This window comes from Camelus dromedarius, chromosome 4 (genome assembly GCF_036321535.1).
Source record: "Camelus dromedarius isolate mCamDro1 chromosome 4, mCamDro1.pat, whole genome shotgun sequence".
Taxonomy (NCBI): Eukaryota; Metazoa; Chordata; class Mammalia; order Artiodactyla; family Camelidae; genus Camelus; species Camelus dromedarius.
The window spans coordinates 39,145,431-39,167,899 of record NC_087439.1 but is presented as its reverse complement, the minus strand read 5'-3'; the positions used below and the strand labels follow the sequence as shown (position 1 = coordinate 39,167,899).

Here is a 22,469-nt window from a genome sequence, read left to right as displayed (position 1 = left end):
TTTTATTAATAATTTTAGTGTGATTCCTATAGTTATCTGCAAATTTAATAATATTTGATTCCAACATTGTTCTTAAAAAAGATTCAAATATCTTCATTTACATGTTTGCACGTGACAGCTACAAACATAGACGGTAAGCTGAATTCTGAAATTTTGTATTAGCAACTCAAATGCCACAAGTACTGTAGCTCCAAGTGGTCTGATTTTCCAAAATGGTGAGCAACTTTTGGTAAAGTTCTGAACAAAACAATGTAAAAATCTTCATTCTACATGGTGGTTGTAGCCCTGAAAAGTTTACTGAATATTAAAATCATGTTAAAAATACATTGTACGCTTTACATGTGAAACAGGTTCAAGGCTCCAAACTGTAAATAGGCTTTTCACCTATATTAACGCCCATTGGGACATACAGGTCAATTTTTCAAGATGAGAGAATAGATGCCGCCCATCACGGTAACAAACGAAAATATCCCCACAGATGTTCTTATGGTGAAGTACAGTCACAGTTGAGACCGCTTTTTTATCAGTGCAGCCAATTCAGTGGAGTTTATTTGAACTGGTCACAAAGACAATCAAAATATATGTAACAGTGCCTTTCTGTCTTAACATCACACATGATCTGTATTTTTACCCAATTTTTTAAACAACTGTGTAGACAATCTGCTACAGAAATCCAACATATAGAAGGATAACAGAAAGAGAATTGAAAGATGGGCTTAAGGGTTTGAAGTACAATTTAACTGTGTATCTGAGCTCAGTGTTCTATAATCTCCTATGATCGCTATAATCTATAATCTATAATCTTCTATAGTCAGTACCCCTGCATGCATTAAAATTAACTAAGGAGTGAAAATATAACATTAGAGTTGAGAAAAAGACTATAAGATGTCTAAAGTCCTAGAATATTTTACCAAATTTAAATACTAAGAGATAGGTCTGGAATGTAGCTATAGAATGACACCAAAATCAGGAAACGCTATCTAGGATATGTTACAACTGTAAAGTAATGGTGTGTGTAGGAGACTTTTACAAAGAATGGGATTTCTGTCAAAGCCCTATCTTAAGGCTAGATTAATTTGGTAACTTTGGGCCCTTGTGTCTCTTCTTGTTCTATAAATAGAAAAGAAAGTGAGGATCTATGTGCAAATGAGGACATATTGGGCTATAAAAGCTCAGAGAGCTTAATGACATTTTTAACCCAGATGGACTTGGTCATCATCATCAATAATAAAACTCAGGGAATAAACAGAAATGCACCTCAAGAAACATAGGGTTTGCTGCATAGATAAAACATTTCTTAAAATTATTTCAATCTTTTATAATAACCAAATATAAACTTTTATAAACAAATATAGTGTGATTTTTCTCCAGGGTAAATGTGAACTAAATGATGAGTATTTCTTTCCTGGATTATATTTGACTTGAGTTGATTGATTGTTGTAGTCCAAAATACACAGTCTAAAAATTTAATTTTCAAAGGTTTATACCTCACTTGGTGCATAAAGCATATTTTGATCTCTAAAATGTGTTAACTTCATTCTGAACAGGGTAAAAAAATAACATAAGGCAAAATTTGCTGACTAGCAAGTTCATTTATGCAGTTTGGTATGTTTCAGGCACTCAGAAGGCAGAAAGTTAATAGCTGTATAAAATTCTTGGAGGCAGGATTTTTATAAAACTCTTCCTGATGCTAATTTTAAAAACTACATAATGGTGTAATTAACATTACCAATTGCATAAGAAACTCTTTGGAAAATTTATTGACTCTCCATAAGCAACAGACAATAGGTTCATCAAAAAAGAAGAGGTAGCTGGTCAGTGTACATCCTCAATCAAGGGGCACAGAGTCTTCGCACTGTACCAAATTGTAAGAAAAGAATGTGAGAAGTGACCAGGTTTGGTCAAAGGTCAAAAGGTACAAACATCCAGCTCTAAAATGAATAAGTTCTGGGTATTTAATGTATAGCATGGTTTGAAGAAAAAAAGTAACTAGGTACTGTCAACTCCAGACATGTCTTATTACCTACCTTTGGTCACTTCAGTTGTTAAGTTATGTTTGCCAAAGCATGCTTCCACTATGTTTTTTTTTTCCCTCAAAAAGTGGTCAGCCTTAAATCTAAATAAACAAGAAAAAAAGAAAGAAAGGAAAGATTTTTAAATCCCACATAGTATTGTAGAGTACACACACACACACACACACACACACACACACACAAGATGACATTTGCTCTTCTCAGGCTTACCTGAAATTCCTCCATCTGGACTTAACTCTTGTAGAAGCTTCATGAAGCATCCCATGCAGGTAATACAAGCGTATGAAGAACCCAAGTGGCTTGTCACTTGTCATGAAACAGAAAGGAGAGTAGTACTAATTGGAGCAGGCTAGACAGCCATTCAGAAATTTCATGGCCAACATGACTTAAACCACATGAAAGTTCTTCCTTGAATAATTCCTAAAATTTAAAAAGAAATTATTGAGAAACTTTGAAGGTAGGATTTAGCCAATAATAGGCAGTGGAGTTTTTTCTTCTATTCCAGCCTTTAATGAAAGAAGCCAGTTAACATCTAAAGCTGCCATTTGCTCTCTGGGGGGTGCATCTAGAACCCCATCTTATCCTTGGATATTTCCATGCTGCTCCACATGGGAGACTGTGACCCTAAACCCTGTGTTCAGGTATCAGCTGGCTGCATTTAGTCACACCTGAGTCAGGGTCATATTGGTAGTGGATTACTAACAGGTCATTTAAAACCATCTCTTCTTCTATTTTTCCTGATATTGCTTTTACAAATACGTCCCAATTTTTTTTTTAGGGCCTTTTAATCATATCAAGTCAAGCCTCCTGGGATCCACGTCGGATTCAAACCTCAATAAATACAGCACCATTAACAAGATTCCACAGCTCACTCTGAATTTTTCAGATGTCAAAACTGAAAAAAAGAATACATCCCCTCCTTCTTCAGATAAAACCATTATTGCACCTAAAGTTAAAGATCGAACACACAATGTGACAGAGAAAGTTACCCAGGTAGGACACAATTTTACTATCAATTTTAGCTGTTTTTAAGGTTATTTTCTGCACCGTAAAACTCATTTCTTTTTCTATGAATGATTATCAAGAGAGGTAAGCCACTTATTCTCAGTCCAATTTATCTTGAGGTGCTGGGTGACCTTCTAATGTAACAGATAAATAAAACTGCAGACTATGATTTTATCTATTACAAGACTAAGCAAAATGCGCTAGCTTGGTTTTCTTGTTCCCTTTATTGCAGAAGTGGTTAACCTGCTATTCATCATGTTTGGGCATTTATTGTTTTGCTGCCAACTGTTGCATTATTAAGGCATGGTTTTTTTTTTTTTAATATAATGGATGTGTCTGTTGAAGATTTAAGTGACTAATTGGGATTTACTCTTAACTGTGGCCTCTTTTTTGCACTTACACTGCTAAGTAGAGCCAGTTGACTTGGGGAAAAGAACTGTCTGAATTGGTGAAAAGTCAGAGTAAAAACAGTATGTTTTACAGGAACAATATTTTATTGTTTTAAAATGAATATTGTAAGTTGTACTAGAGTAAAAAGGTACTGTCTAGCAGGAGTCCTGCTTTAGAGACTAGAAAAAAATGATTTGTACCTATTATACCAAAATACCACCCTAAGCAGTACCCAGCTTTTGCTTACAAAGCACTCACATTGTTGGGAATTCATGACTCTAAAATTTGTGTCAAGTAAACAGTTTTGTGAGTTTTTTTTTTTTCAACAAACATTTTAACTCAGTATATTTGCTTAGCAAATCTTTTTATAAACTATCACAATATAAAGGTAAACTTGACCCCGATCTCTACCCCAAGCATTGAAGATTTTATATTGGTAAAGTTTCTCTGTAACTGTAATTACTACAAACAACACTATAGCAGTTTGTAAATACCCTCTTATGTGCAAGCTGAAATAGCTCTGTGAAGATCATAAATCAGTTGTCAATAGACCTGAGTAGTCTCTATTTATTTGAGATGAGAAATTATGTTATACCTCAAATATATAATTTGATATTTATGTAGTAATGAGGCTTTCTACCCTTGGCATTTTGCTTTCTTAACTTCTACTTAGTAAACTGGGCTTAACAGTGGTACATGAATAGTCTACTGTTATTCGTAGTGGTATTGGCATCGTTTTGATAGCTTTGAACTTGACTTTTAATTGTTTTTTACCTTAAAAATTATATTATTTGTAGACCATAATCCTCATATGGATATATAGAAATTAGGAGACTTTAGATATAGAAGATTTTCATTCATTTACTGGGAGTTTGGTGGTAAAATATACATGTGTGTTCCTTGTGGGAAAAACAGTTGGAAGTTGTGTCTGATATGCTTCTTTGTATAGAATAGTTTACACAATTTGTGGAGGATAGAGTCCTATCAGTGGTAGACTATGGATGGGGGCAAACTTCTGAGAAGTAGTTACTCGTCCTGTGTTTGGTTGTTGCTCATTCTGTGTTTTCAGTAATTACATGCCAACAGCTTTATGGGCTCTGAGGGCTTAGCAGTGTCTGGTACATAGAAGATGATTAATAGTGGCATTCCATTAATGAGAAGGTGGGAGAAGGAATAAATGAATGGATGAAACGTCAAAAAAAAGCGATTTTAGAAATTGCACAGAAGACAGATCAGGGCCCTGCTGGTAGCCTAAGTGAATCAAACAGACATGGTGGCAGAGCAGGCGTGGGGGGTCAGAGGGACTGCAGCTGCAGGGCCCCTCTCGGGCGTATGGCCGCCGCTCAGCTCCAGCCCACTGTGGTCATGCAGCAGTGCTTGCCCCGGGGTTTCAGATCTTCCAGTTTTAAATAGAATCTGGAAATCCAGAATTTAAGATAAACTCTTAATTTCTGTAAGCTAGCAAACTATTTCAATTTTTTCTAGGCCAAACAAAACACACTTGAAGGCCTGTGGGCAGCCAAGTTTGACCTTTGCAAAGTTTTCGGGCACTTGGTTCCCCCCAGGGCCCACCCTATCCTGCCACGCTCAGCAGGTCCACTGCGCCGGGAGACGGGAGATGCACGTGTGGATCGAAGGTGGCACCTGCTCTGGGGACCTTCTGAGCCTGATGAGACAGGAGACATTTCTGCAAATAGCCCTAATGAAGTCCTGGTGATGAGTAATACAGAAACACAGTTTGGGGGAAAGTAATTATACTTTAAGAGAGGGATTTTCAGAGAAGAAAAACAGGTGAGATGATTAAGATGGATCTAAAAGGTTACTTATGAAACTGGGTAGTCAGCGATGTTTCAGAGCACAACTCAGTCACTTGTGTTTTAATTCTGGCTAAGTCATTTGTTGTATGACAAGCACCACTGCCTTGTGTGACACTGAGGCCAGTTTTAGTGATGGCGAAACTTCTCGGTGCTGATATGAGTTGAAGAGAGTGATGTGTGGACAGTGTTCATCACAATGCTGTGTGCATGACAAGCAATACCAACCATTATTCTGTTGATTAGTGTTCTTGTATGACTTCTTCCCGCCCTCTTCAGCATCTCTGCAGGATCCTTTTATCCACACCTTGCCAGGGCCTAGTGGAACACCTAGCAGAGTGGAGTTCACGAACCGTTTATGCAAGGAAGGAAGGAAGGAAGGGCGGGAGGGGAGGAGAGAGGAAGGAAAAAGAATTTGGCCAACCAGACAAGGGAAGGATTGAGAATCCCAGGGAGAGAAAACCGTAAGAATAAAGTTGGAGAGGGAAAAAGTCCACATGAGAACAAGTGGGTTCCTGGCCAGGGAGAGGCTGAACTCAGCAGGGACTTGTTACTGGTGGGGGAGGTGCTGGAACTTTCCCCTTTAGATGGTTCTTCACTAACTTTTTTGCATAAGTGCCTTGGTGGGGTTGAGTAAAATGCAACAGCGGCCATCAAAAGGTTGGAGTTTTTTTAAAAGATCTTATGCTTTCCCTTTAAAATCTGTGACTTTAGCTCCATAATACTGCAGTATTTGTTTTAACATTTTAAAAAGTGGTTTTTCAATTGCATGCAATAATTTTGTTTGTTATTTTAAACATAAGAAATTTAGATGTAATATAATTTGCAATAGTATAATTACATCATCATGGCATCTGTACTCTAATATTCATTGTACCTCACTCTTAAAAGTGTCTTAAACTACTTACCACCGACGGACTCTGGGGCCCTCAACAAGGCCCCGTAGCTTTCCTACAGCTTCTCATACTTAACCCAGATCATCTCCCAAGTACCTCACTCGGAGGAGCAAGCAAGAAACCTCTTTAAAATGTTGAAAGATTAGAACTGGGTCTTGTTTTATTAAGAATCACTTTTTTTTTTTAAACATTTGAAATATAGAGTGATAGGAAGGAGACTCTAGAGACAGACCACATCAGAAGCTGTGGTTCTGACCAGAGATGATGAGGGACTAGGAAACTGGAAACTAGAAAAAAAGGGGATTTGTAGGAATACTCTATCTTTTTTCAGTGCCTCCTTCAGCTCTTCGTAACAAACCTTCCAACTGTCTACATGTCGAACCAAACAAGGTAGAGATCAAATATTGAGATATTCCTCCTGCAGACATAGCCTCTGGAAATTCTGTTTAAGCATTTGATAGCAGAGTGATTCTTTCACTGTTTTCTCATTTAGAGTTTCCTGATCATAGCTATCTCTGAAATTCCTTTATTCACAACATATAATGGCACCCATCCCCTAGTCACTAAGGATAACTTGGTCTAACTCAAAGCCTTTACGATTACTCCCTCTGTTAGGATTGTATGGAAATTCTCCTTGTCAAGATACTCCAAACATAAATACTGTAGGCAGCCAGCAGTATTTACTTTACCAATGTTCTTATTTGTTTTATTCCCGTAACAGATTTGTATGGTAATCCATTTTTCAAAAGATGTCAGGGTTTTTGTCCATAAATCATTCAATTGTGAGTTTTAAACACTCCTCTGAGCACAGACAATAGAGCAGACATTAGGGGGAAAAAGGCATAAATGAAAGAAACAGTTAATCTCAGCTCATGTTATGCTCTCTCACCATTTGGATCTTATCCCTATTGTACACTTAGTTATTTGCCCTCCCTGCCCCCCAGCTAAAGTGAGCTTATTCAGAGGGGGACCTTGTTGTCTATCATTCATTCATTCATGTATCTGTGTATTTTTAATTCACTCAACAAGCATTTATTGAGAGCTCATATGTACAGTGTTTGGTTCTGGGAATTCATGTTAAAAGGCAAATTTTCTGCCTTCAAGAAGTAAGGGGGACAGACAAGTACAGTGTACAGGTATTGCAATGCAGTGTGAAATATTACACTGCAGGTAAACGCAGAATGCAAAGAGTGTCAGGAGAGGAAACATTACCTATATTGGGAGTTTGGGACAGCGATTGGGGTACATAAACTATTAGATGAGTTTTGAAACTTGAGAATTTTCTGAGATTATAAATTAGAATCCAGAGTGGGGCACATTTGGGGAACTGCAAGTATCAGTGAATGAATGAAGCATGAGGTGTCTGTATTATTGGTGCCTAGCATAATACATAGCAGATCAGAATCTTAAAAGATTCAGAAATGGACCACTGAAGGTATTGGAGAGAATTAAGCAAGAGTAATTCTGTTGGGGGAGGAGAGAAGCCAAAACAAATGCTTGCCTTCCAAATTCTTCTTTAAGCAAGATTCTGTTTTTTGCTATTGTTTTAGGTCTGGAGATTCCTGTTATTAGCTGGCCAAACTTTTGAATGCGTCAGTTATCTATGTCATATCCCACCTGATCTTCTTTATTCATTGAAGGAAATAAAAAATAACTCTGAGAGGGTATAGATTTTTTTCCCCTTTAACTACAGTCCAGCTGGTACAGGCTTACATGATGTAGTAGGGCCCAGTTTGAGGAAGCAGAACCTTGGTTGGCTAATTCCTACCAAATTCCACTGAAATGGTAGAGAGAAAACAATGAATTGGAAGAAAATTTGAGTGGGTGAAGAGCAAAGATCTGCCTTCACCATACAATTGTCGTTCTCAGTCACAGATCAAATTCTTGGCTATATCTGCCCTCTTTAAAATAAAAGTAAACCAAACTTTTGTATTCTTGTATGATTTCATTATTTCTGAGGCTAGTTCTATTTTAAATGTTACGCTAAGTTTTAGGATAAAATGTATCATTTTGTTGTCATATTCAGAATAAGACTACTGGAAGGTTTAAGGAGATGGCACTGTGAATTCCAGATCTTTACTGGCCAGTCACTCTATCAGTCAATCCTGTAACAGAACACAAGTAATAGAAGCCTAATTGAAACAGCTATAAGCAAAAAATGAAAAGAGGAGAATACTCAAAATAATTAGTTTTGGGAGTAATCACAGAGACGTAGGTCACAAGAAAGAAATTCCTGAATGTTTAACAGGTTATATAATTTTGAAATCCACATAGAACTTTAAACCTAAATAGATTCCCATTATTTAGGATTTGTTGAAGTATATTATTGGCATGAAAATAGAATTATGATAGATTTAATAATAGCTGACATTGATTGAGCACTTACTATGTGCCAGGCTCTATGCTAAGCAGTTTAACAGATTATTGATTTTAATCCACATAACAGTCCTATGAGTCAGTACTATTATTATCTATTTCACAGAGGAATCAAGCTTAGAGAGGAGGAAACAACTAGCCTAGGTCACGCAGTAAATGGTGACAGAAGCTTTCAGACTGAGGTCATCTGCCTCCAAAAGTGAAGTTCATAATCTCTAAAGTACATCCTCTATAATTCTGTTTTGTTTTCCTATCTGTCATCTAAATCTGCTCAGAGGTTAGCATGACATTGGGACATACCTGTAGCACTAGGCTGTATGGCAAAGTGTCATAATCTAAAAATTTAGTAGTAACTAATTAGAAAAGTGAGTCTACAGAAATAAGGAAGAGAATGTGGCAGATTTTCTCCCCAAAACTGAATAAAACCTCATACTCTTCAAAAAGCTGAATAAAACCATCCTTAATGGGATGTATTATCTCTGGTTAAGTTCAATTCCATTTTTCTTAAGCTAATTTTTTTATTAGGATGGAGGTTTTGGTTTTGTTAGTGAGATGCCACTTGGTGGCAGAAAAAACAAAATTACATTGATGTGACCGACATAAAGAACTCAAAGAATATAGTTTATTACTTTCCAGGGAACTTTGTACGTTGTAGATATGTTCATTATTTCTTCATGTGACTCAGTGGCTCTCTTTAGAATAGAGTCAATGGCTCTCCACTTCTTTACAAATGGAGATTGATTATAATGGAGAGAGAGCATTCATTTCATTTCATTAGCTAATGTTTAAAATTGTAAATGTGTGCAATTTGTGTATATCATTGTACCTCAACAAAACTTTAAAAATTATATATCATGTCAGGCTTACATAGTACAAAATTTCTTAATGCTTTCTGTAATTTTCCTCAAATTAGATAAACTCAGTCCCAAACTTTCTTCAATCATACTGTTAAAAAATACCTTCCATCAATTATACTTCAATAAAAAATTTTTAAATAAATCTTTCAGATACAACCACAAATAGAAAGTCATTTTTTATAGAAATACTTTTCAATAATAATGTCATTTTAATTCTGACTCCAGTTCAGATTTTGACACCAGCTGGGTGTTTTACAATTCAACTCAGTTCTGACACTATCTATGCAGAGATAGCATCAGATGCCACAGATTAAGGGCTCAATTCCTCAGGACTGCCCCCAAACTTCAGATGACAACTGCAAGTCCAGGTGCCACCTGTGCTTCTGATCAACTGGCTGTAAATTGGAGGTTCCCTTGACCTCCTCCTTCAGTTAGGTTAACTTGCTAGAGACTCATAGAACTCAGGAAACTGGTTTACTCACTAGTTTACCAATTTATTACAAAGTTCTTGAATGAAGACACTTATGTTCCTATAGTGTTTGGGCCCAGCATGGTGGCATAAGGAAGTGTTCTGTTTCACCAGTCTGGAAGCTCTCTGAACTCCCTCCTTTTAGGGTTTTTATTGAGGTTTCATTACATAGGCACGATTAATTAATTCACTGGCTATTGTCTATGAATTCAACCTCCAGTCCCTCTCCCCTTCCTGGAGGTCAGAGGTAGGACTGAAAGTTCCAACCCTCTAATTATGTGGCTGGTTCCTCTGGTGACCACCTCTCATCCTTACCAGACTTAGAGGCCTTCCAAAAGTCACCTCATTAACATAACAAAAGACACTTTATCTCTCTCAACACTTAGGAAATTCCCAAGATTTAAGAGTTCTCTTCCAGGCATGAGGACTAAGACCAAAAATATATTTCTTATTATAAATCACAATATCACAGTCATGAATTAAAAATTACACCTAATTGAAAAGTCTATTTTTCAACAGTTATTTTTATAAAGCCACCTTGATTCTTCACTCTTGAAATTACAAAAAACAAAATTCACAATACTTCTACACTATGATTTAAATGTTTCCTAAACCTAATTTTTTTGCCTAAACTAATATAAGTATTATGCAAACCTCTGTAAAACTGTACAGATCATCTTGAACTGCCAGAAATAGTAACAATCACAAAATTCCAAATTAAATTTGAAGTGCAATGCAGGAGTCCAAAATTGCCTCTGAACACTTCCAGTGTAATATGACACTAGTTTTGCTTCCATTATCTTACTGTTATTTATAGAATACCATCAAACTCGGTTCAGCAAAACAGAATCACCATCTAATGTTTTCCCCATATGCTGTATTTGGTCTATGTCTATACATGAAAATGGAAACGAAAAACAATATATGTAGATGCTGCAAGTCAGAGTAAAGTACATTCACCAGGATAATTTCAGTGTCTGTGAGTGCTTACTAAATGTAAGTCAGTATTGTGTACAACAGTGATACAAAAATGTGTAAGTCAGCTTCCTTGCCTTTATGGGCCTTTGATTGAATACAAAGCATTGATCCTTGAGAAGCTGGGTTATATGTTCTAGTTTTCTCTGGGAAAATAAATATATTATAAAATCTAGTCAATGATAAGGAAAGGATAAAGAGTAACTAAAGACACGTAAGTGGCAGTTGACTACTGCAAGCATATAGTGTGCTATATACATATTAAATATAAAATAAGGGTGTTCATTATTTTGAAAAAAGTGTGTAATTTTTGAAAAGTAACAGATTAATTTTCTATTTTCACTGAAAACTATGTGCATATCAAAACTGATCACTTGCTGACATCTTCCACGTTAATGTTTTATTTCAGTTTTTAACACCTTCATTAGCAAAAATGTCATACTTCTCCAAAATCTAGATGATGAAGGAATAACATCCCTGGTAGCCACTGATTAAGAGCCATTGCTTGTAAAGCAAGCATTTAATGTGTAATTACTTTTAAAGAGCACCTGTTTGCTTTTTTACATTCATCAGATGGACATCTTTAAATGAAAGGAGGAAAAATGTCCTTTTCTTTAAAAGTTCTGTCAGCCAAAGAAACCAGGTTGAAAGAAGGTGCATGATATAAAGAAGTAAAATACCAGTGGTCAGAAAAGACAGGTAAAAATAATTTAGTTTAGCATACATAGCAATAGCCTGGTTGCCATGGAAACCAAGACAAGAGATTGCAGTTATCTGTTGCCAAGATGGTTCGGTTTTCATCACCCCAGTTAGTATAAGCCTTGGGTTAAAGTCAGTCTCTGGGACAGAAAGGAAGCACTGGAGGGGAGTTCCTTTGCTCATTTGCCCTCCTGTCCTAGAGGTTGGGACAAACATAGTTCAAGGTGAGCTGCCTAATGAGAGTGGGCAGAAGCATTAAATTGTTCATGTTTCATAGGATGAGAATTAAGGAAGGGATTTTTATCAGGTATGGATAGGTATGCAGATGCTGCAAGTCAGAGTAAAGTACATTCACAGCATTTTGACATACCCAAGCAGCCCAAGGTCTTGTAATATTAAGAATCTATGAACTATTCCTTGAGTTAGGAATTGGATTCAGCCATGGAATCCAATTTGAGGTAAATCTTAAATAAGATAGTATAGAAAAATAAAAGATTTCCTTGATTATCTTAGTGGTGAAATTGTGGGTAATATATTTTCCCCTTTAGCTCTACTTCTCTATATTGTGCAAATCACATTTATAATGGAAAATACATAGTTAGATAATAAACCCTCTAAAACTCAATGGCTTTGAAAGAGTTCATTAAAAAGCAGTTAATCTTAATAGAATTTTTAAATTTAAAGGAAACTTAAATACCATCTTCCCTAGTTTTTTTTTTTTTTTTTTTTTTTTTTAAACTTCCTGACCAGTGGAATTATCTGGATCTCCTTGTCTTCTCTATCCTCCCACCCCCTGGAAATTCAGCAAGTCTCAGTGAAGCCTGAAGGTTCTGAATTTTTAACAATTCCCCATTGCAGCCTCTACTCCCACATTATTAAGAATTATGATCAGGAAAATTTGGGAAACTTGGATGTAGCCTTGTTTTTCCATTCAACCTGTAAAGTTAAAGCTAAAAAGAGAACCCAGTAAAGACCTAGCTTTTGTATTTCTTCATTGTTGTTGTACATTGTGGCTCTTTCCATAGATTTCTTGATGAGATAACTGGTTCAGTTATATATTCTTGTGATGTTTTAATTATAATATATTTGTTTTAAAAAAAGTTAATTCTTATTTACACAATTCGTACTGGAGAAACAGGCTTACTTTCATGGGGGAACTACTGAGTACAGGGAAAAGTCCTGCCATATTGAATTCCTATGCAAATGTCTAAGAAACAATCTCCATTTAAGAAAGTTTACCTAGGCCGTGCTGTTTCAGATGTCAAAACACTGGTCTCACAATTGTTTCCTAGAATAAATGTTTTCTTAGTCAAATAATATCTACTCCCCAGACTCATAGACATAGAATACAAACTTGTGGTTGCCAAGGGGGCGTGGGGTGGGAAGGGACAGACTGGGATTTAAAAATTTGTAGATACTGACAGGCATATGTAGAATAGATAAACAAGATTATACTGTATAGCACAGGGAAATAAATACAAGATCTTGTGGTAGCTCACGGTGAAAAAAAAAAGTGACAATGAATATATGTATGTTCATGTATAACTGAAAAATTGTACTCTATACTGGAATTTGACACAGCATTTTAAAATGACTGTAACTCAATTAAAAAATGTTAAAAAAAGAAAAAAAACCTACTCCCACCAACAAATTAACATGGCAAATTGACATATTTAAAGTTCTACCACAGGGAACTACATTCAATACTTTGTAATAGCCTATAATGAAAAAGAATAAGAAAAACACGTATGTGTATAACTGAATCACTATGCTGTACACCAGAAATTAGCACAACATTGTAAACTGACTATACGTCAGTAAAAAAAAAAAGAATTAAAACTTCTGAGAAGTCCTAAATTAAAGGAATTTGAAAAAATTGCTTTATCCAACACTTCTCAAACTTTTCTGATGAAATAATCCATTTTTAATTGCTTTTTCTTTATATAACTCTTGATATCATGAGGAATTCATATTTCAGGAAGATTCTTTAGGAAATACTAGCCTACACACTTTTTCACAGATAACTGTGAGCATTGTACATGGATGTGTTAGAAATGTTAAAACTTTTCAAAGAAAGAATGTGCGGATAGGCATGAGGTAATAGTGGTGGGAAAGCAGCAAGTCATAATGGGAAGTGTATTTTTCTTCCTTGTTTTAATGAAGCCCATTTAGATTTTTTTTCCCAACCATGTACCAAATATAGAGCTTAGCTTAGAGAAGCTGAAAAAATTCCATATCTATTTCCTTCTCTGTTTTAAATACCATATTTATTTCCTTTTTTGTTTTAACTATATCTGTTACAAGTACACCCATATTTTGAAACCTACTCCTTTAGAATCACTTGGGTGTAAATGGAAAAATATGGGAGGCAGGTTCACACATAAAAAATGTCTAAGTCTTTCTTCTGAGAGTAACATGGTGAAAGCTGGCCAAAGAATGGAGAATGGAAAACTGTCTTTTTCTGCCCTTGTCCCAGCGTCCTGAAGATGGTGGCACTAATGATGGGGACAGAGATGAGGTGACCTGTGATGTGAGAACCAGGGGACACAACCATGCTATTTTCCACACTTCCTTGGCTCCTCCATTTCCTGTTGGTGTCTCAGTTCTCCTTCTCACATGTGGCAGAAAATATTTAAAAATGGTCTGCAGCCAAAATCTAGTTTCTGGAGTCTGTTGATCCTTCTCTCATTTGAAGCAAAAAGTCAAGCTGAGAAATCCCTACACCATTTTTGGGAACCCAGGCTTAATTTTCAGGTCATGGCAACAACACTTGGTGAGATTGAGCAACGCAAGTCAAAGGGGAAAAAGAATGTAATAGAGAGAAATATTCTACTGCTGTTTCTTGGTTGACTGGCAGCTGTCAGTTGAGTTGTACAATCCTGTTTTGGGAGATAAGCTGTCATTTGTAAATTATGCCCATAACTACATCCATTATTCATGGGTTGGTAGTGGAAAAGAGTGATTTCGGGCACCGAAGTTTTCCTACCTGCAGGCACCTGAATTACTTCCAAAATTGACTTCTCTGTTACCTCTCATGCCCTCTAATTTTTTTTTCTACCATTGTCAGATCCTATGAGCCTACATTTGTTTCCAGTGAAGAAAAGACTTCTTTCCTTTTCCTAGGTTTTTTTCCCATAGAAATGAATGAATAAATTGTGATGAACAGAGCACTTGAATTCTAGTAAATGGACAACTGCAAGCATGAGATGTCAGTATAAAGTTCACTTAAAAAAAGTATTTTCTAAAGAATAAATATCGCTATCCACTCTACAGTCTATTACTTAAACGTGAGCAAAAACTAAGGCATAAGCCTACTGAATATTAGTAAGAGAGTTTATTATTTTTGCATTTTAGATTTTATATTGCTTATATAATAAATTAGAATAACCTCTCAGCTTAGACTTCTGATTAGTCCTTTTAATATTTTGAATATGTTTCTTGTACATATTACCCCAAGTTTGTCTGCATTTTGAAACCAAACTGTGACTCCTTTAGAATCACTAAGGTCGAGAAGGGCAGACAATCAGTGTGCTGGTGGATTGAGGGTTTCTTGCTTTGGAGGCAGTTTTGTTCCATCCTGAATCCTCAAACCCTTTTTTCTTAAGTTCTGGGAAAACAACAAAGACACAGATTCCTTAGTTCCTATTTCATTTCCATGCAATGATCTCTAGCATATCAAACTGCCAAGAAAAGAATTATTGCACGCCGGATAAATTAGGGTTCATCCTGACAATTGTGATCTCTTTGGTGTCTTTACCATGTTACTACTATAGCAGTAAAGAAAAAAAGAATATAATAAACAGAAATACTCTAGTGCTGTTCTGCAGGAAACTTCCTTTACAAAATATAAAACTGTCATAATGCAATTGTTCCAATAGTTTTGAAACGTGCTCCTCAGTGTACTGGGTGCCAATAAGCAGGATGGGTCATTGAGACCTCCACATCACCCCCAAATTCAATCAGACAGGCTTCATTCTAAGTGGCTTTGTATATTGGCTTTCTCTTGAGGATATGTGTGTGTGTGTGTGTGTGTGTGTGTGTGTGTGTGTGTGTGCGCTGAAGAATGTGAAAGGGCCAGGCACTCTAAACAAACTTTGGTCTAGTTCTGCTATTTATTTTGTGTTTTCTGTTATCAAAACTGCTTAGACTTTTTCATTGATTCTGGTCATCAAGTCCTTACGTTTATAAATAATTTTGAGTTACTTGAATTATCCAGAGTCCCACAAATTGTTAACTGCACACCCACGACTAGAACCTTTATTTCTAGACTTGGTACTTCCATTTTGGAGCAGGGCCATTTTAATTCCTTTCCATCTAAACTGCCAAAGTCCCAGAATCCCATCAGCCTCCTGGTTCAGCTCCTGCAAATCTCAACCCTCTTCTCCACATGATAAGTGGCTCAAGAAGTATAAACAAAGTCATTACCAGAAGAAACTGGAGTTTTCATAACTAGTTAAAACCAAGTAATCAAACAGCAGGCTACTCTTTTGAACATGAATAGTCTATTTTCTGCCTCAGGAATAGGACAGAAAATTAACTTTGTGGGGAAACAAATGACTTTTTTAACACAGTCACTGAAACTGACTGTTATTACTCATTTGTTCCAAGAATATTCTCAGAAAAAAAAAATTCTAATGCTACTTTTGTGCCAACAGGTTCAAATGTAGAATTGATGTTAGTTGTCAAGAAGAGACACAATACACAAGAACATTAAAAAAACAACAAAGAAAATAGTGAACTTCTGTTCCTTAAGAAATTATTCTTATCATTGAAAAATAGAATTTCTAAATGTTGTCAAGATTCATACTACAGAATCTCTCTTTCATTGTATGTAAAATTGAAATCCAAATCAAAAGGCCATATAGCAAAATACAGAAAGAAATAGGTGCCTCATGGGTGGAGGAAGTAACCTGAAATGATTAGCCAGCATGGCCGGCCCCTTGTCCACAGTGTTTGAAGAGGTTTTAATGTAAAATTGTGAAATTATTGGCTTTAATGTAAGACTTTTATTACAATATTTTTGGTGCAGTTTGCACACACTTAGATCTCTATTTGCCACCCATGTGGAATATTAAATTAGCTATTTTTAAATCTATGAAATTCAAGAATGAAATTTGAGAGCATATAAAGATGAGAAATACACTTTGTTATTTGTTCTGCATTCTGTTTTTATTTCCGTAGCTTGTGAAGCATTAATTCTTTATTAATAGGAACCTTTCTTCATCCTCAACTCTTGAGAATAACCTCAGAACACAATTACTAGTTCGTAACAGTTCTAGGAATTTTGAGTTACAACGTGTGAAAATTAACTTGCTAATAGTTGAAATATCTTCAGTTGGCACTTGATATTTAGTTTGTGTTCTAGAAAACATTAAGAATAGACTTCGAAGTTTGCAGGAAAATATTTATTTTCTTGTAGTTATCCAGGAGAAGTAGGAAAGATTCCTGATTAATCTGTAAAGGCTAGGAGACCTGCTTCTGCAGCATTTTCAATTTCCCAAAGTCCTGTAGCTGTAGAAAGCAGCAGACATCAATAATAATCTTTCTCTTCTATTGCTTTGGCTTAATGCTGAACCTGAGTGACCTGCTGCACACCTTGATTCTGGTTCAATCTGTGAGCTTAATGCAGCTATTTAAAAGTACTGGAATTGTTTGAAGCTGTTATTCCCAACACTGTCTCAGAAAACTTTATTTTAATGGGTTAATTCCTTTTTTGTACTAGAACCCACATGGACGAACTTTCATATATCCTTTAGAATCAACTCTTCTCATCTTCCTGGAAAGCAAACACACACATGCACACACTGCATAAAACATTTGACTGTCTCCTCGCCCCAAAGCCCACTTGTCCACTATGCGTGCTCTCCCCTTTCCTTGCCTCTTGTACCTCATTCCTCATCAGCGCACACTGTCTGCTCTGGGAAAACTGTCACCTTTAAGTTCCACTTGTCCTGCTTATGACAAGACCTGGAGGTTTGTTTGTAGTGATCCCTAGACTTGCAATATTATCGTCTTCTTCTCTTTATACCAATTCCTACCCATTTCTGAGATCATAACAGTTCTAGGAATTTTGAGTTACAACATCATCTCCAGGTAAATTTTTCAGGCTTCCCAGCTTGCATTGACCTCTCTCATCTTTATACCCTATAAGAATACTTGGTTTCACACAAGAAAACAATTTACTTCCATGCTGCTTTGTATCTCTTGGAAGATGGAAAAATGATGACAGACAGACAGACAGACAGACAGACAGACAGACAATGTGTGTGTATGTGTGAGTGTGTGACTTTCTTTCATCTTCCTAACTATCTTAAGAAATAGGATTTATCACATCTTTTAAAATATGCCCCCAAAAACCTAGCACACTGACCAATTGGTAATCAGACTAGATAAAATATCAGTTTATATTCTCGGAACTCACAAGAGAAGATTCTAACTTCTGATAATACTTTTTTGGCAAGAAGAAATAGGACTTCATATGTCCATTCATTTAACATTTTTGAGTTCTTTATAAGTGCCCAGCAGGTCAAAAAAAGACATATAAAAGTTAACTGTATCCCCCTTTTTATATACTCTGTCCTTTTCACCAATGAGGGGAGAGGCAGGAAATAATGGGGAGATACTTTGTTGGAAAGCACACCTGGAGGTTGACCAGTCTGGGCTGAACTGTAAGAGGTTGAGACTGATACCATTAGTGTCTGAGTGAAAATAGGAGAATGTTACCTGGATTCAAATTCCAGCCCCCACCACTTAATACTGCCAATGTTCTTGTCTGTATTGTTCAATCCTTTTTTGTCTTGGACCCCTAATTAGCATCTAAGTAAGGATAATAAGGATAATATATTCCTTGCTGTAGACACTCATTAATGTTTAGTGTCAGGTCCAAGGCAAAAGAGCAGATGATTCTTATTCTTCAGATATGTACAGAGTGTCTGCTCTGATAGGACACTGTGTTAGAAAGTCTGGTTACCATGGTGACATATCCCTGCCATCTCATCAAGTGGGCAAAGATGGAAAGGGTAATGGAACCCATAACAAAGTATGACAGAGGTTCTACTATGGAGAAAAGGGTTATCTGTGAGCAGAAAAGGAAGGGGCATCAAGCCCAGTCTGGAGGAGACAGAAGAGGCAATGCCTACATTGAAACATTTAAGAGATAAGAAGTTGGAGGCTGTTAGGTAGCTAGAGACATGGGCAGTGAGGGCATAAGGCACACACAAACATTAGCACAGAGATTTTTAAACCTAGTAACTTCTTGCTCTATAAGGGACTGTTCTCCCTGGTCTGTATTTCACTCTGTAATACTTCTTCCATGTCATGTGTGACTATCTGACAGACTATCTAAATGTTCTAAAGTAATATACAAAATTATAAACAGAGTTTATTTAAAAATAAATGCTCTCAGTTCATCTCATGGTTATAAGAATCCATGTTATCTGAATGTTGCTAATTTGGTTAGAGTATTTCATATAAAAAGCTGCATGAAAAACTGGGAATTTTGTTCTCCCTGGGGTATTTTTTGCACCTTGAAGGAGAAACCTCATTAACTCAAATGAGTCTTTTATTGATGGAAACATGGTGGGGAGAGGTGAAGGGATAACAGGTGAAAGAAAAGAGACGTTTAAGAAGCAGCCCTTCTGGCTCGGACTGTATCCTCCCAGATTCCCTGCCACTCTGCCTTCCTCTGGTACCACCCAACCCCCCTCACCATAATCATTCCCTTCTCTTCACCCCAGAATGAATTAGGGGCTCAGTAAAACAGTCTTCTCCTGAAGAAGGGGTATTCATAGTGATTCAAAATAAATTATAAATGTGGTGAGCTTCTTGTGTTTTTCATAGACTGGACCATTTGCAATTTAGTAGTAACTGAACAAGAAAACTAGGAAAAATACATGCACCACAGGTGACTATTTAAAATAGTGGCATTTCAATAAAACCTAGATTTTTTTCAAAAACCAAAATGCTTATATTAAATAATCAGAGCTCCATTTTCTATAGCTTAATCTAGAGCCTACCTTCCACTAGAGATGTTCTTTCCTCTCCTAAGGTCTTGAAATATCTTCATTAAACTCTTGAGAAAGCACGGTCTCCTTGGCAAAATTGTTCTTAACAAAATATTAGGTTACATTTGCAATACCGTCAAATAAAATCTCAGATGACATTGTCATGAAGTAGAAATTAAAATAAATTCCTTTCCTCTACCTTGAGGCCTGCATTTATTTTCATTCTAAGAATGATGAAAAATCAGGAATTAATAGAACTTGTAAAAGGCATGCAAAGGAGTTCTATCAAGACCCCTCCAAAAGGGTTCCCAGATAGGTAACAATATTTTTCTTCAGCTCTTGAAATCCAAGTCCAGTCTACACCTAAGTCGTCATACAAGTAGGAAAATTTTTCACAACACACACACACACGAACAATTCTGTTACCTCAGTCCTTTGGAGACATCATTTATTGTGCACCTAAGGCACAAGACGCTGCCTACCTGCTATGCACAAGCAATGTACCATGGTGACTTCCTCTGCTAAGTCTAAGTGGGGAGACAATTTCTAACATATGACATAGTGAGAAAATAAACCACAGAGCTGTGTATAACTAAAGGTAACATGTATGGGTCAGGCCATATCTGAAATTAACATTCAGGTAAAGATTATATCCATGTGGTTAGAAGAAACTTCATGGGAAACAGAGGACTTGTTCAGGACCTTGGATGATGAGCAGCATTTGGAAGAGTGGAGAGGGTGCTCTAGACATGAGGGTGAGGCTGGGCCAAGGCTTAGCAGTGGAACTGAGAAGGGAGAATTCAGAAAAACACTCTTATAATGTCATGATGGCCTTGCACTTTTTATTCTCCACACCAAATTATCGTAGTTCCTTCTGAGTTTGCTCAGCTTATTTGTCCTATGAATGTACATGTAAATTTCATCTAATCTATAAAAATTGAACAGGGATCAAAATTGATTTATGCTTAAATTGTGAAAGCTAATTTCTCATTTAACTGAATTTTGATTTGTGCTTTGGGTACAGGTTATTTTCTCTCATTAATAAATAAATGTGCTTTCTTGAATCCACAAGAATATATAAAGTTCATAGGCTTTTGCTTCCCCAGAAATCGAAGTTCTGATAGTCCTGTAACAAAATAAAATCTTTGATCAATTTGTATTCATTCATGCATACATAATTAGCATTAATTTTAAAAGATAAATAATTTATATTCAAGTTATCAATAAATATTAGATATAAATTCAATGTGTTGAATGACCCTTTATATAATTTGAAAGAAGACTTTTAGATTCTCATCTTCCTCATTCCTGCTAGAGGAAGTTAACATTTTCCAGTAATTGAGTCATTTCCACTTAGCTAAATTTAAAGTACACTACCTCTCTCCCCTCCCTTGTGATTTCTGTGAACAGATCTGAAGCCTTCAAAATAAAAATTTCCCACACATTTTATTTGTGTTAGTTCTGCTTCCTTCTTAAAAGCACCAGGAAAGCCCAGGGAGCTACAATAATTAATGACCTGTTCTAGAGTTTACCTGCTTTATAAAATGTGCTGAATTCCAGAGCATAAAAGAAACTCTGAAGTAGGTCAGGAGCTTAAACTGCCCGAGGGCCTACCTTAGACCAAAGGCAAGCAGGTTTGAAATTAAATTAGAACCATAAATTGCAATGAGTCATGATTCAGTGGCTTCGTATTGGACTGGAAGATGGGGAACTACAATGTGAAATAAGAGCTTAAAAACCTAATTCATTCAGACTGATGCAATTTTGAATTTGAATTAATTCAGGTGATGACCTGGTTCGAATAGTTTTATGCGTTCTGTGAAGTGGGTTGAGGTGGGGTGGAAGAGAGAATTTGCAAAATGAATTAAGGAAATATTTAGCCTATGAGAGTAGAGACCAATAAAATACATTCAAGAATTACTTTAGAAGAGTCACAGAATGAATATGCTAATTGCAAATAATTCCTTATTAAACTTAAAATTGTTATACCAAACAAGTAGATGAAATCTGTAAGATGTTCCCCACTAAGGTAACACATGATGCTCTGTGACCTTAAACATGTCACAGTTGATGGCAGGATAAACTGTTGGCCCTCTTCCATCTCTAATAGTCATAGTCTATAATTCACATGGGAAAACTACTGAAGCTCCCAAAGCTGTAAAGAACAACTAAGTGGGAAGAGATGAGGTATTAATGGGAGATGGAGATAGCATCTTACAGGAGAAGCCTAGATTCCTTGGTCCAGGAAATGACTGAGAGCCTCAAGGCAGTTATTCCAGATGTGTGAGCTCTGCCTGTCTCTAGTCTCAGTCTGTGTGCCCCATTTCAGCTTAAATATCATTTCCTCAAAGTGCCTTTCTTAACCACCACCACCTCCACAAGATGAAGTTAAATGCATCCAATTTTACACTCTCATAGTACCTTCCTTTGGTTGCTTTTTACACATATTGCAGCTGTAGTCAAATCTTTGTGTGGTTATTTGTGTTATGCCTGTCTTCTCCCACTAGCATGTAAGCACGATGAAAACAGGGACTGCGTCTTTTTTGTTTTCCATAGTTTTCCCAGTATCTGATACATTGTAGGTGCCCAGTAAATGTCAGGTGGATGGATGGATGGATGGACGGCTATATAGGAAGAGCAGGCATGTATTTGAGGAGACAAGGTGGAGCCAGATTTCTACTGAGCCCCTTTCTAAATCTATTATGGTATTTGGCTCTTAAGAGCTGAATAGTATTTTATCCAGTAATATAAAGAGACTGAAAATAAGGAAGCATTAGAACAAAATATTTTGTTGTAGAGTTTATATTTTTGCCTCATACGTACATCAGTATTATTCTCTGAGAAGATAGAAATGATAGGTTGCTTTTTTTAAGGCTTGCCAACTGCAAAAATGAAAACAAACATTTTTTAAAGTAAAACTTCCTCCATTTAAAATCTTTCTTCTCTATCCTA

At 36.3% G+C, this 22,469-nt stretch overlaps 1 protein-coding gene across 3 annotated transcripts in view; it reads left to right on the top strand.

Moving 5' to 3' along the window:
* KCNH7 (potassium voltage-gated channel subfamily H member 7) overlaps positions 1-22,469 on the top strand; it is a 390,131-nt gene that overhangs the window by 287,615 nt on the left and 80,047 nt on the right. For all 3 annotated transcript variants that reach the window (XM_064484857.1, XM_031451550.2, XM_064484856.1), the window contains one exon: positions 2,812-3,026. In XM_064484857.1, coding sequence (XP_064340927.1) covers positions 2,812-3,026 — 215 coding nt within the window. The remainder of the gene's footprint in view (positions 1-2,811; positions 3,027-22,469) is intronic.